Raw genomic sequence first — 15,637 nt, 5'->3', positions numbered from 1 at the left:
GGCATGAATACACACATCAAACATAGTGTATTGATATGCATTAATTTTTTTGACATGACAAGAGTGAATATGGTTATACTGAATATGATCATAATGTGACATAATAAAAGTAATTTTTGAAAGCCCTTATTTCCAATGATGAAAATATCGGTAATCACAGATATATTAGTACTTTGATTTTGCGGATATATCGGATATATTAGAAATATATCGACAGATATTTTGGAAATTTTTTTGATAAGCTTAAAATTCATCAAAACTCATGGAAATGTAAGAAAAACCTCATAAAAATGTAATTAGAAGTATGATAGATATTTTAAAATTGTTTTGTTGAATAATTTTATTAGATAGTGTATAGTTATTTAGGTTATTTACTTTTCCTTTTCCTTTTCTTTCCTTATTGTATTGTGGGTCCCACTAACATGTATATATATACCCAAGTCCAATGTGTATTCTTTACAGTTTTTCAATAACAATAATTGGAGATTCTCCTTTTTCTCTCTCTCTCTCTTCACATGGTATCAGAGCCTAGGGAGAAAAAAAACCCTAATTATTTCCGGTTTATGCGTGAATCCATTCTAGGAAATCTTTCAGTGATTGTGTTTCATTCCGGTCACCTTTCCCATCTCCTAAAGCTTCCGATCAACCGTATCGCCGTCAGAAAACCCTCACCGCCGGCGACTTTTCCGGCGAACTTTCCGCCGAAGTCCTTTTTCGACACCGACCATACCATCAGGTGCGCAAGGAGGAGATCTTCAACTTTTCTCAAAGCACCGGAGGAAGAATCCTAGCCACGCGCTTCCACCTCCAACCTCGCCTGACGCCGTCTAGCCACTTCCATCTGTGCTTGTGTCATCTGAGCCCTAAAAGTGCATTTTTTGGGGGTTTTTTTGTCTCCGCCAGCCCTCTAAACCACCTTTCTGGCGACCTCCGGTGACTTCCTCTCCACCTCGAGCCCTGCACGTGTCTTAGGAAGTCCGCGATAAGCCATATTAGGGCTTTCTTCGATCCAAACGTATTTCGTTCTCCAGATAAGTAGATATGACTACTAAAAGTTTTACTTTTTCCTCTGTCATATCTGGATCTCCTATGATTACTTCGGAGAAATTGATTGGGAGTGAAAATTATTTGTCCTGGTCTGCCTCTATGGAGCTTTGGTTTATGGGTCAAGGTTATGAGGATCACCTTGTTACGCAGGAGACGGATATCCTTGAGGTTGATAGAGTACAATGGAGGAAGATAGATGCACAGTTATGTAGTGTGTTATGGCAATCAGTTAATCCTAAGATTTTGCTTCATCTTCAGGCCTACAAAACATGCTTTAAATTTTGGAATCAGGCGAAAGGGCTATACACGAATGATATCCAACGTCTTTATAAGGTGGCTTCTTCTATTGTCAATGTCAGACAACAAGACATGGATTTATCTACTTATATTGGCCAGATTGCCTCTCTTAAGGAGGAATTCTTGACCGTGATGCCTCTTACTACTGATGTTGGGGATCAACGAACACAGATTGACAAGTTCTTCATGGTTCTTACGCTTATTGGCCTCCGTCCAGATCTCGAGACCGTCTGCGATCAAATTCTTGGCAGTTCCTCCGTTGCATCCTTGGATGATGTGTTTGCTCGCCTTCTCCGTATCTCCTCCACTCAGACTTTGCCATCTGATAACACTTTAGATTCTTCTGTGTTAGTTTCTCAAACTAGCTCTCGAGGAGGACGTAGTGGTAACCGAGGTAGAGGCTAACGTCCTCATTGCACCTATTGCAATAAGCTTGGCCACACTCGTGATTGGTGTTATCAGTTACATGGGCGGCCTCCCCGCACTGCCCACGTGGCCCAATCATCTGATCCTCAGTCGCCTCAGCCTCCTAGTTCCTCCACATCTTAGGGTATTTCCCTCACTAACAGTGAGTATGATGACTATCTCCGCTATCAGGCCACCAAGTCAGCTTCTGTTGCCCAGACTGGTAATGCTTCTGCTTGTCTTACCCACACATCTTCTCTTGGACCTTGGATTCTAGATTCTGGCGCTTCTGATCACATATCTGGTAATAAGGATCTTTTCTCTTCTATTACTACTACCTCTACCTTACCTACTGTTACTTTAGCTAATGGTTCCCAAACTATGGCTAAAGGTTTTTGTTTTGCTCATCCTCTCCCTTCCTTTCCTCTCCATATGGTCCTTTATGCCCCTGAGTGTCCTTTTAATCTTATTTCCATCAGCAAAATAACTTGCACTCTTAACTGTTCTATCACTTTCTCTGATAAATTTGTGACCTTGTAGGACCGAAGTACGGGGAAGACGATTGGCATAGGATATGAGTCTCAAGGCTTCTATCACCTCATCGCGCCTTCAACTCCTACAGTTTGCATTTCCACTGATGCTTCCCTTCTCATCCATAGTCGCCTGGGCCACCCTAGTCTATCCAAGTTCCAGAAAATGGTCCCTAGTTTTTCATCTTTGTCGTCGCTTGCGTGTGAGTCCCTGTTAGCTTGGGAAACATACTCGTGTCTTGTTCCTAAAGCGTTTGAATAATCGGGCAAAGTCTCCTTTTGAACTTGTCCACACTGATGTTTGGGGTCCTTGTCGGACCGCGTCTACTTTAGGATTTCAATATTTTGTCACTTTCATTGATGACTATTCTCGATGTACTTGGTTATTTTTAATGAAAAATCGAGCTGAGTTATTTTCTATTTTTCAGAAATTTTATGCTAAAATCTAAACCCAGTTCAATATTTCTATTCGTGTGTTGCGCAGTGACAATGCCAGGGAATCTTTTTCTACACCATTTACTTCATTTATGTCCCAACATGGGATCATTCATCAGTCTTCTTATGCTCATACTCCTCAACAAAATGGGGTAGCTGAACGTAAGAATCGACATCTTGTTGAGACAGCTCGTACTCTCCTTCTCCATAGTCATGTTCCTTTTCGTTTTTGGGGGGACGCTGTTCTTACAACATGTTATTTGATTAATCGTATGCTATCATTTGTATTACACGATCAGATTCCTCATTCCCTTATTTTCCCTGACCAACTACTTTATTTCCTTCTTCCTCGTGTTTTTGGTTGTACTTGCTTTGTTCATATTCTCACTCCTGGACAGGACAAACTTTCTGCCAGAGCCACAAAATGCATCTTCTTGGGATATTCCAAACTTCAAAAGGGTTATCGTTGTTATTCCTCTGAGACTCATCGCTATTTTCTCTCCATTGATGTCACTTTCTTTGAGGACTCATCATTCTTCTCCACTTCTGAGTCTTTTCCTGTTTCTGAAGTCTTACCCCTTCCCATCATCTCCCCACCTGATGCAGTGCCTTTTCGCCCACTTCAGGTTTATCATCGCCGTCATCGTGTCGCTGTTCCTCCTTCTTTGGCCGAGGTACTTGTTGACTCACTTCCTATCCCTTCGGCTTCTCCTGCCTTGTGTCACGGACTTAGTCGTTCACTAAGCTCGTGCGGCACTTAGACAAGCCAAGACGCTTGATCTTGCTAAGTCAGCCTTGCTCCCCAATGCTTAGCTTGCTTGGCTAAGATACTCGCGACTCGAAAGCTTAAGAAGCTTGGTAGGCAACTCCTTAAAGAATGGAAGCTCTTTATTACTCAAAGAAGCCTTTACAAGTGCTTGGATGCTCACTTGCTTGGTTAGGAAGTGATTTGGGTGGTGCCTTGGCCAAATGAGGCCCTCACCTATTTATAGGCACCAAGGGAACTCTCTAGAACCTTGGAGGGTTCCTTACAAATCATGAATATTCTAGAATGTCCTACACTATTCTATGTACAAGCCTATATACAAGAGACTTCTAGATTTCTCTAGAAAGCTTTGGACCCTTCTCATGCCTTCTACCATAGTGTAGAGTTGTGTGGACTTCTCTAGGCATTTCTAGAACCTTCCACACTCTTCCCACTAGTAGCTAAGTGTGGATGTCTCCAAGGGTCTCTAGAAGCTTCTCACCTCCTATATAAGCCCATGGGGAGGGTCATTTGAAGCATCTTGTGACACTCTCCCCCACCGATGCCGTCAACGTCCTCGTCGTTGCCTCATTCTGAAACCTCTCGATGTGTTTCCAGAATTTTCTCAAGGCATCCGCATGTTCCCAGCTTACCTGCCTCTTAGGTAGTCCTTTCCATCGGACTAGATACTCTATCACAGGAGGGATCCCTTGTCTCTTGGTGACCCGTTCAGCCAGGATATTCTTCACCTCCTTCTCCCGTGAGGCTTCAAATGGATGCAGACCCGTGCGCTTTCGATGCTTAGAGTGCTGCTTCCTCTTACCCATTGAGTTCACCTTTCCCTTGGTGACCTCTTCCATGTGTGTGCGGGCTACCTCAGCTCGCTCCCCTTTTTCCTCCTTTACTTGCACCCCTGCTAGTAAGGAGGTCTTAGGCGTACTAGGCTTCGGGTTGAATTGGAGGGCACCTAGTAGCTGCATTGAGCCCATATGTGCTTCGTCCTCCTGCTCCCTCTCCTCAATCATGGCACTAAGCGCCTTCCTCTTTGGACAATCCCGTGCCCAATGTGGTCCGTCACATAGGAAGCATTTGATTTTAGGCGTGAACTCCTTCCTTTCCGCCTTACCCCTTCCTTCTTGGACGTTAGGCGTCTTGCCTGATCCCTTTTTAGGAGCATTGTGGTCCCTTGGAACCTCGTCTCCCCCACCCATGGCATGGCTATCCTCCAAAGACTCAATCTTGGAGGAGTCTCCCCTCCTATAATCCGTTAAAGACTCTGCTACTGCCATAGTGGTGGCTAAGTCTTGAACGCCTCGGCGCTTTAATTCCTGCTCGGCCCACCCTTGTAGGTTATCCATGAAGTTGAATAGCAACTCCTCCTCAATCATGTTAGGAATCTCAAGCATGAGTGAAGAGAATTCCTTGACATAGTCGCGTATTGAGCCTGTGTGCTTAAGACGCCTCATGTTTTTCCTAGCCAGGTAAGCCACGTCCTCGGGGTAGAACTGCCTCTTAATCTCCCTCTTAAAGTCTTCCCACGTCTCTATGGTGCAAATGCCTTTCTCCATATCGGCAAACCTCCGACGCCACCATAGAGTAGCTGTGTCAGTAAGGTAGAGGGTTGCAGTTCTTACCTTAGCCGCCTCATCAGTCAATGCGATAGCCTCGAAGTATCGCTCCATATGCCATAAGAAGTTATCTAACTCCTTGGCATCCCTCTTGCCACTAAACCCATGTGGCTTCGGCACCTCCACCCTAGATGCCTCTTGTGTGGCCATGACCCGTGCCAACACAGCAGCCTTGTAGATGGCCAACTCCTCCCTAACTTCCTGGTCTCGGGACTCCATTCGAGTGGCCAAGGCCTCTATCCTTGACTCCATGCTAGCAAGCATGCTCAAGACCTTTCCTTGGAAGGACACAAACTCCTCGTGCGACACTGGCTGAACTTGTGAGACTAGCACCCCCTCGCGAAGGTCTTGGATCTGCTCTCTTAGATCCTCTAAGCCCTTCTCCATGCCTTGCTCGATCAAGTCCACCCCTTCCCGGGTGTCTGCCATGGCTAGCTCCACCTTGGCTAACCTTGCCTCCATGTTGGCAACAACATCACGAGATGTATCCTTCTTACCTCTGCCCCTGCCCCGTGCAGTAGGCTCGGCCTCCCTCCCACGGGTTTGTTCGCTAGTCTCCTCCACGTTAGAGCCCGACATGCTTCCCTTATGCCCGCTTCGTAGCCACGCTCTGATACCACTTGTCACGGACTTAGTGGTTCACTAAGCTCGTGCGGCACTTAGACAAGCCAAGACGCTTGATCTTGCTAAGTCAGCCTTGCTCCCCAATGCTTAGCTTGCTTGGCTAAGACACTCGCGACTCGAAAGCTTAAGAAGCTTGGTAGGCAACTCCTTAAAGAATGGAAGCTCTTTATTACTCAAAGAAGCCTTTACAAGTGCTTGGATGCTCACTTGCTTGGTTAGGAAGTGATTTGGGTGGTGCCTTGGCCAAATGAGGCCCTCACCTATTTATAGGCACCAAGGGAACTCTCTAGAACCTTGGAGGGTTCCTTACAAATCATGAATATTTTAGAATGTCCTACACTATTCTATGTACAAGCCTATATACAAGAGACTTCTAGATTTCTCTAGAAAGCTTTGGACCCTTCTCATGCCTTCTACCATAGTGTAGAGTTGTGTGGACTTCTCTAGGCATTTCTAGAACCTTCCACACTCTTCCCTCTAGTGGCTAAGTGTGGATGTCTCCAAGGGTCTCTAGAAGCTTCTCACCTCCTATATAAGCCCATGGGGAGGGTCATTTGAAGCATCTTGTGACACTTGGCTCTGCCTCCTTCTGTTGACTTACTCATTGCTCTTCGGAAAGGTAATCGATCTACTCGTAATCCTCATCCCATTTACAATTTTTTGAGTTACCATTGATTATCTTCACCTTATTTTGCATTTGTTTTTGCTATATTTTCTGTTTCTCTTCCCAAGAGCACCCTTGAGGCTCTTTCCCATCCAGGCTGGCGACAGGCAATGGTAGATGAAATGGCTGCTTTACACTCCAATGACACTTGGGATCTTGTTGTTTTACCCTCTGGTAAATCTACAGTTGGTTGTCGTTGGGTCTACACAATTAAGGTTGGCCTTGATGGTCAAGTTGATCGCCTTAAGGCCCGCTTGGTTGCTAAAGGCTATACTCAGGTTTATGGTTCTGATTATGGTGACACTTTCTCTCCTGTTGCCAAGATAGCTTCTGTTCGTCTATTGCTCTCCATGGCTGCTATGCGTTCTTAGCCTCTTTATCAGTTAGATATTAAAAATGCTTTCTTTCATGGGGATCTTGCTGAGGAAGTTTATATGGAGCAACCACCTGGTTTTGTTGCTTAGGGGGAGTTTGGTTTAGTGTGCAGGTTACAACGTTCTCTATATGGCTTGAAACAATCTCCTCGAGTATGGTTTAGCCGTTTTAGTTTTTTTGTTCAAGAGTTTGGCATGTTCCGTAGTACAACAGACCATTCCGTTTTCTATTATCATAACTCTTCGGGGCAGTGTATTTATCTGATAGTTTATGTGGACGACATCGTCATTACAGGCAGTGATCATAATGGTATTCATAAACTAAAGCAACACCTTTTCACCCACTTTCAGACTAAAGACTTGGGGAAACTCAAGTATTTCTTAGGGATTGAGATAGCTCAATCCAGTTCCGGTGTGGTTCTTTCCCAAAGGAAGTATGCTTTAGACATCTTGGAAGAAACCGGTATGTTAGACTGTAAATCGGTAGACACTCCTATGGATCCAAATGTCAAACTTATACTAGGACAGGGGGAGCCTTTAGGAGATCCTGGGAGATATCGGCGACTTGTAGGTAAACTGAACTATCTTACCATTACTCGTCCAGACATTTCTTTTCCTGTAAGTGTGGTTAGTCAATTCCTACAGTCACCATGTGATAGCCATTGGGATGCTGTAATCCGTATTCTCCGATATGTCAAAAGCACATCAGGCCAAAGTGTGTTGTACGAGAACAGAGGTCATACCCAAGTTGTTGGTTACACAGATGCAGATTGGGCTGGCTCACCCACAGATAGACGTTCCACTTCCGGGTATTGTGTTTTTATTGGAGGTAACCTAATATCTTGGAAGAGTAATAAACAAGATGTAGTGACCAGATCTAGTGCTGAAGCCGAGTATCGAGTTATGACTCTAGCAACATGTGAACTCATATGGCTGAAACATCTTCTTCAGGAGTTGAGATTTGGAAAGGATGAACAGATGAAGCTCATCTGTGACAACCAAACCGCTTTACATATTGCATCCAATCTAGTCTTCTATGAAAGGACCAAACACATTGAAGTTGACTGTCACTTCATTAGAGAGAAGATCGCATCAGGATGTGTGACGACTAGTTTTGTCAATTCAAATGATCAACTGGCAGATATTTTTACTAAATCTCTCAGAGGCCCTAGAATTAAATACATTTGTAACAAGCTTGGTGCATATAACATATATGCTCCAGCTTGAGGGGAAGTGTTAGATAGTGTATAGTTATTTAGGTTATTTACTTTTCCTTTTCTTTCCTTATTGTATTGTGGGTCCCACTAACATGTATATATATACCTAAGTCCAATGTGTATTCTTTACATCAATAACAATAATTAGGGATTCTTCCTTTTCTCTCTCTCTCTTCACAAATTTGATATATGTATGATATAATTTATCATATTTGATAATAATATTGTATACGCCGATAAAAAATATAAATTTTGTAAGTGCATATTCATTATTAAATTACATCAAATATTATCCGATAATAATATTATGATATTTGATTATAACATGTCTAATTTTAAAATATATTTAATATTAAAATTATTATATATTTAATTCAATTGTATTAAATGATATAAAATAAATGATGATATATTTATGATTTTTTAATATTTAATTAATATATTAATAATATTAAAAACACTATGAAGAAAATTATCATGATAATTTTTATATTTTTGGTAATTAATTCAATAAAAAAATTTCATTTAATTATAAAATAATTATGAGTAATTTGTTCTTTAAAATATTCTTTTAATATTTTGTTTATATGATAACATTTAATATATATATATATATATATATATATATATCATGGTGCAATATATTTACCAAGGGGCGAGCTTGCCTTAGTGGTGGGCAAGGTTTATGCCAAACCTTTTGTTTGGGGTTTGAGTCCCCTTGCAGGTAGGAAATTAAGGCATTTTGAGCTTTGATCGTGCCTGACCCATGTGGACAGCCTGTTTGACCTCACCCAACTCGTGTTGGAGCTCACAGCTGGCAGTGACTGTGCAGCGATTTTTTTTGGTAAATTTTGCCGAAATTTGCCGAAATTTCACCAAAAAAATGCTAGCAGCCAGAGATATTTTCCTTGCTTTGCCGATTAATCAGAAAATGCCGAAATTTCAGTGAAACACGCCAATTTTTTTGGATATTTCTGCCCTCTGACATTTCGACCCCCCATTTCGCTTCCATGACCACCAAAACACGATATTTCGGCGAAATTTCACCGAAATTTATAGAAATTTTCATCCATCCTTCTTTGTATGTCACCATTTTCTGTAAATTTTTGATGTTAGAATTTCTAGAAATGAATTATCCACTTCATATTCAACTTTAGGGTTTTTGGTATTGTGCGAAAAATTATTGTGCATGGACATCATGATATGGGGATTGTGTTTTTCTGTGAACTTGTGAAAAGCTCTCTGTTTAAAGTTGTTGTCAATATTACAATTCTGGTGGAGTATTTTTGAAGGTAGACATAACTTCAACCCAATATTTATCTAGTTGCACAGAGGTGTCACTATATACTTACATTGCAGGTATTGTATGAAGTGGTACAGGATAGCATCGCAACGAATTAATTCAGCTTGGTGGGATGCGGTGCTGGCACCATTGAAGGAGTTGGAAGCAGGAGCTGTTGGAGGTATGTTTGGAAAAGCACTATGCTGATGCTTCAAATGTGCATGAAAAAATAGAGGTACTGAGAATATCTGTTATCTAACTCAAAAGTACCTTTCAGACCATGTCACCTGTCCTGGAAAGTTAGGCGTTGAAGTGTTGAAAGAGAATGTTAAAAAAGTTCGTGCAGAATCTTCAGATAGGAATGCTTTTGTTGCTACCAGAGACTCTCTTGAGGATATGGAATTGGAAACTAGGGCATTAACTGAGCCTCTTCCAACTAATCAGCAGGTGTAGTTAATGGATATGGATGGATTAACACGATCTAGTGTTCATGTAATGTTTCTCATTCAAAACTTGCTCTTATATATATAGGCCTATAAAAACCATCAACTGTATGCTATGGAAAGATGGCTCACCAAGTATCAGATACTTCATCCGAAGGGTCCTGTACTGGGTTTTTGTTCTGGTCATCCAGTGTACCCTCGGACTTGTGTCCAAACTCTCAAGACAAAACAAAGATGGCTGCGAGAAGGGCTGCAAGTTAAAGCAGATGAACATCCTACAAAGGTCTGATCTTGCTCTGGCTCACTGATGGTAGCATGTGCATTAATGTCAGATTATTGAGCATCTTACTTGAGGGCTTTTTTCTTTTCTTTTTGGTCCTGAACTTTACTGTAGTTCTTCTATGTAAATTGGTCCTCTTGCTTCAGGTGTTGAAATGTTCATCAAAGCTTAGCAAAGTACAAGCTTTGGAAGCTGTTGATTATGGTGATGCTGATCCTGGAGGAACTATTGCACTTTATGGGAGGTGGCAAATGGAGCCACTATGTCTGCCTTGTGCTGTAAATGGGATCGTGCCAAAGGTGAAATCTAATTTGTGCATAAAATAGTTCAGTTGGCAAAAATGTCTGCTCAATTTCAACCATCATTTCCTTCTGTTGACTAAGCATTTATTAGTTTACAATTCTTGCTTTTCTCACAATCTTTGTTTTATAGCTGCTCTTTGTGTGGTCATGAATTCTTTAAGGGCTTTTGTATATGCCATATGGAGTATGACATTTAAAACAGAAAGAATATCCTGCTTTATTGTCTTATTTTGTTGGTCTTGCTCAACTTCAACAAGACCCAAAGCTTCATCTCAAAATGTTAAAGAGATGCATTACGCTTTTTCAGTCCTAAGCTGGTCTGTTTTGTCTGTTATTTTTCTGGGAGCAAGTGGGGTGGTTAGGGGTGCAATCTGGTTGGTGGTGGTTTGGTTTGGCTGTGGGAGAACCCCTACAATGCTCAATTGCTTCTATATGGATTATTGATGTATATGGTAATCAATACCAGAAATGGTTTTACAACTGGAAAATGAAGGGCGAACCCTGAGGTGAAGTGTTTAGGCCTTTTGTATCATAAGATTTTTGAAAAATTATGTCTAAGAGACAAAACATGAAAGTAAAACTTACAAAGGCCATGTGACTGTGGAAATTGTTATGAAGGCCAGGCATAATGAAATGTTTAAACTATTAAAGAGCATGATATATATTGTGAACCCAAATCCTATAAGTTTAAGCTTTTAGGAAAATTGATAGTTCAACATGGTTAAAGAGTATGATATATATTGTGAACCAAAATCCTATAAGGTTAAGCTTTTAGGAAAATTTGTAGCTTAACATGGTTTCAGAACTTGGTTTGGTAAGAGGTCATGTGTTTGAGCCGCATCTCTACAATTTGCATATTTGTTTCCCCATTTGCATATTTGTAAGTCTAAAAGGGCTATTTACAAATGTTTACCTATGAGCATGTGTATTTCTCCATGTGCGGGTATGGGGTTGCACATAATGGAGGGTGTTAAAGAGCTTGATATACATTGTGAGCCTAAATCCTATTAACTTAAGCTTTTAGGAAAATTAGTAGTTCAATATAGTATCAGAGCTTCATTAGGTGGGAGGTCATGTGTTCAAACCGCTTCTCTGCAATTCGCATATTTGTTTCCCCATTTGCAAGTCTAAAAAGGGCTATTTGCAGTTGTTTGCCTTCGGGCTTGTGTATCTTTCCGCATGTGGGTATGATGCCGCATGTTAGGGAGGGTGTTAAAGAACATTGTGAACTCGAATCTGTAGAAAAAAAAAATGTCATATATTAATTGAATAAGGAAGGGAAACATGCTTTCTTTTATAGAAAAACTATAACAAATCAAACTAAATTTACTGATGTACACCCAAATTTCTAGGAACCAAGCGAATTTAAAATATACAACCTATCCCTAAAAAACAGCAACAACTTATCCTTAAAAAACAGCAACAAATTATTCCTAAAAAACAGCAACAAATAACAATCAGATCAGAAAAATTCTGATATGATTGAGATTCTCAACACTTCCTTTCAAGCTGGCTTGAAGATGTCATTCATGGTCAGCTTGCTTACTAAATCACCAAACTGCTTCTTTGGCAATCCCTTAGTGAGTACATTTGCAACTTGTTCAACCATAGGTATATAGGGCACACCAATCAGTCCATTTTCCAGTTTCTCCTTGATAAAATGTTTATCAAGTTCGACATGTTCAGTTCTATCATGGAGTACTGGATTATGTGCAATGGCAATGACAACTTTATTATCACAAAAGACCTTCATAGGTAAAGGGCTAGTAGCCTTAAGTTCTTCAAGTAATTGTTTAATCCACAAAACTTCACAAATGCCATGGGCTACAACTCTAAACTCAGCTTTAGCACTACTTCTAGCTACAACACTCTGCTTTTTACTCTGCCAAGTCACAAGATTACCTCCAACAAAAGTACAATACCTCGAAGTTGATCTCTTATCAATTACACTTCCTGCCCAATTTGCATCAGTAAATACATCCACTTGGAGATGTCCTTGGTTCTCATAGAGAAGTCCTTTCCTGGAGTCCCCTTTAAGTACCTTAAAATTCTATACACTACATCAAAGTGTCCCTGATTTGGCGAGTGCATGAATTGACTCACCATGCTTACTGCAAAAGCAATATTAGGACGAGTATGCGAGAGATAAATAAGTCTCCCAACTAGGCGTTGATATTTCTCTTTGTCAATCACCTTTATTGGACTTGCTGGTTGGAGTTTCAAATTCGGTTTTATAGGAGTTTCTATAGCCTTACATCCAAGTAAACCTGTTTCACTTAATAAGTCAAGTTTATATTTTCTTTGAGAAATGAAAATATTTTTCTTGGATCTAGCAAACTCCATACCAAGAAAGTATCTCAAGGGACTCAAATCTTTTATCTCAAATTCACGAGTTAAAGCTTTCTTCAATCTCTCTAGTTCTAGACTGTCATCACTAGTTAGAATAATGTCATCCACATAAACTATCAACACAACAATCTTTCCTTCTCTTGAGTGTTTATAAAACATTGTATGGTTAGCTTGACTTTGAATATATCCTTGAAGCCTGATTACTTTTCCAAATCTCTCAAGCCAAACCCTAGGAGATTGCTTAAGACCATACAAGGACTTCTTTAATCTGCAAACCTTTTTTTTTTTTTTTTTTCCTTTTTCTAGCATTTCTTCGAAACCCAGTGGTAAATCCATAAACACTTCTTCCTCCAAATCGCCATTTAAGAAAGCGTTTTTCACATCTAATTGGTGTAAAGGCCAATTAAAATGTACTCCAAGAGAAAGTAAAATCCGAATGGAATTTGAAGAATTTCTGAACTCCTTTATTGATCTTTAATCGGTACACACCATACACATATATATACACAAATGACTGAATAAGAAAAAAATCAATCTAGCTTAATTCTCTCATAAAATTAGGAAACTAAATCATAAGGAAATATCCTAAATGATTTCTCCTTTTTTATTCCTAAATTAAAGTCCTAACTTTGGCATTATTTCAACACTCCCCCTCAAGCTGGAGAATATATATCATATAATCCCAGCTTGCAAGTTAAGTCTTCGAAGTTAGGCCTAGGTAAAGCTTTGGTGAGGATGTCTGCGGTTTGGTGCTTGGTAGGAACATAGTTCAATTTGACCGTCTCACTAGTCACCTTCTCTGTGATAAAGTGTCTGTCAATCTCAACATGCTTGGTCCTGTCATGATGCATGGGGTTCTTTGCTATGCTTATAGCTGCCTGATTATCACACATCATCAGAATTGGAGATGAACTCGTTTGTCCCAATTCACTAAGAACCCTTTTTATCCAAATCCCTTCACAGATTCCCTGTGCAAGAGCTCTGTACTCAGCTTCTGCACTACTTCTGACTACAACTGATTGCTTCTTACTCCTCCAGGTAACAAGATTTCCCCAGACAAAAGAACAATATCCGGAAGTGGACCGCCTGTCAATGATGTTTCCTGCCCAATCCGCATCTGAGTATACTTCAGTGTCACGGTTCTCTGTCTTTCTGAAGAATAGGCCTTTCCCTGGTGTCATTTTTAAATATCTAAGAATCTTGTAGACTGCTTCCATGTGTTCCTCAGTGGGGCTGTGCATGAATTGACTTACAGCACTCACTGCAAAGCCAATATCTGGCCGAGTGTGTGAGAGATAAATCAAGCGCCCGACAAGCCGCTGATATCTCCCCCTGTCTACCGGTTTACTTTCTTTCTCGATACCAAGTTTCTTCTGACTATCCATAGGAGTATCAATTGGTTTGCATCCAAGCATACCGGTCTCCTTAAGAAGATCGAGTATGTATTTTCTTTGAGAGACTACGATTCCCTTCCTTGATCTAGCCACTTCCATACCAAGGAAATATTTCAAATTTCCAAGGTCTTTAACTTCAAACTCTTCTGAAAAATACTTCTTCAAATTCTGTAACTCCCCCATATCATTCCCAGATAGAATAATATCATCGACATAGACTATCAATATGGCCAATTTCCCGGCATGAGACTTCTTGACAAATAGAGTATGATCAGCCTGACCTTGTTTGTAGCCCAACTTCAGGACTGCTTTTGTGAATCTATCAAACCAGGCTCGAGGAGATTGTTTAAGGCCGTACAAGGATTTTTGGAGTTTGCAAACCTGATTCTTTGCCATACTTTCTTCGAAACCAGGTGGTATTTCCATGTAGACTTCCTCTTCTAGGTCCCCATTTAGAAATGCATTTTTTATGTCCAGTTGTTGCAAGCACCAATCTTGATTGACAGCCAATGAGAGAAGGATTCTGATAGTGTTCAGTTTTGCAACAGGAGCAAAAGTCTCCTGATAGTCTATCCCATAGGATTGTGTAAACCCTCTAGCTACCAAACGAGCCTTGAATCTTTCGACTGATCCATCTGCTTTGTATTTTATGGTGAAAATCCACTTGCACCCCACAGGCCTCTTCCCAACCGGCAAATCTGTGATAGTCCATGTCCCATTCTTCTCAAGTGCATCAATCTCATCTTGTACTGCCTTCTTCCATTCTGAAATTTTTAATGCCTCTTGTATTGTGTTGGGAACCTGAGTATCATCAAGAGAAGTAGCAAATGCTCTGTAAGATGGTGATAACCCTTCATACGTAACATAATTCCCAATTGGATGATCTATACATCTCCTAACACCCTTCCTCAATGCAATTGGCAAAGTAGAATCATCAATGCTGGGAATTAACACCTCTCCAGCCCTATCCTCACCTATGTTCTCTTCAGGAAGACTTGAATTGGAGTCAATATATTAGCCACATGTTGACTGTGATCCGTGCTCTAATTCCTGTCTTTTCCTCCTCCTGATGTAAACTTGTAAGTTCTCATTAGCAAGTTGTGGGGCTATAGGTTGAATAGGCATGAGAGACTGGATGGTCACGGGAGAAGGAACATTTGTGTGCTGGGCTGGCTGAACTGATGGCGGCATGGGTGTGGACAACTTAGTGGGCGCGAATTGGGAAGGATTTGGTGACTCTGAGTGAAAAGAAGGTACACCCTCAAGAAAAGACTCCCAAACTTGATGTTCATTCATGCTCTCCCCCTGAACATGAGATTTGGGATAGAAGAAGACATGTTCAAAGAAAGAGACGTCCATGGTGGTGTAAAATCTTTTGTTGGTTGGAGAATAGCATTTGTACCCTTTTTGGGTTGGAGAATACCCTAGAAAAATGCACTTATTTGCTCGAGGAGCAAATTTGCTACGATTTTGAGGATACACATGAACGAATGCCGTGCAACCAAATACTTTGAGTGGTAAATTAGAAGAGGCGGCATGGGTGTGAGGAAACTGTTTTAAGAAAAGTTGACGTGGGGATTGAAAGGTAAGCACTCTGGATGGCATACGGTTAATCAAATAG

The 15,637-nt window shown here is 40.8% G+C and overlaps 1 protein-coding gene across 1 annotated transcript in view; it reads left to right on the top strand.

The window, feature by feature from the left end:
* The window catches only part of LOC100265647 (DNA repair protein RAD4), a 75,438-nt gene that overhangs the window by 45,084 nt on the left and 14,717 nt on the right, over positions 1 to 15,637 (top strand). Inside the window, exons 10-13 of the mRNA XM_019225141.2 lie at positions 9,326 to 9,429; positions 9,526 to 9,695; positions 9,780 to 9,974; positions 10,118 to 10,270. Of these exons, the coding sequence (XP_019080686.1) occupies positions 9,326 to 9,429; positions 9,526 to 9,695; positions 9,780 to 9,974; positions 10,118 to 10,270 (622 nt within the window). The remainder of the gene's footprint in view (positions 1 to 9,325; positions 9,430 to 9,525; positions 9,696 to 9,779; positions 9,975 to 10,117; positions 10,271 to 15,637) is intronic.

Source organism: Vitis vinifera, chromosome 14 (assembly GCF_030704535.1).
Source record: "Vitis vinifera cultivar Pinot Noir 40024 chromosome 14, ASM3070453v1".
NCBI lineage: Eukaryota > Viridiplantae > Streptophyta > Magnoliopsida > Vitales > Vitaceae > Vitis > Vitis vinifera.
This window is presented reverse-complemented; position numbering and strand designations above follow the sequence as displayed.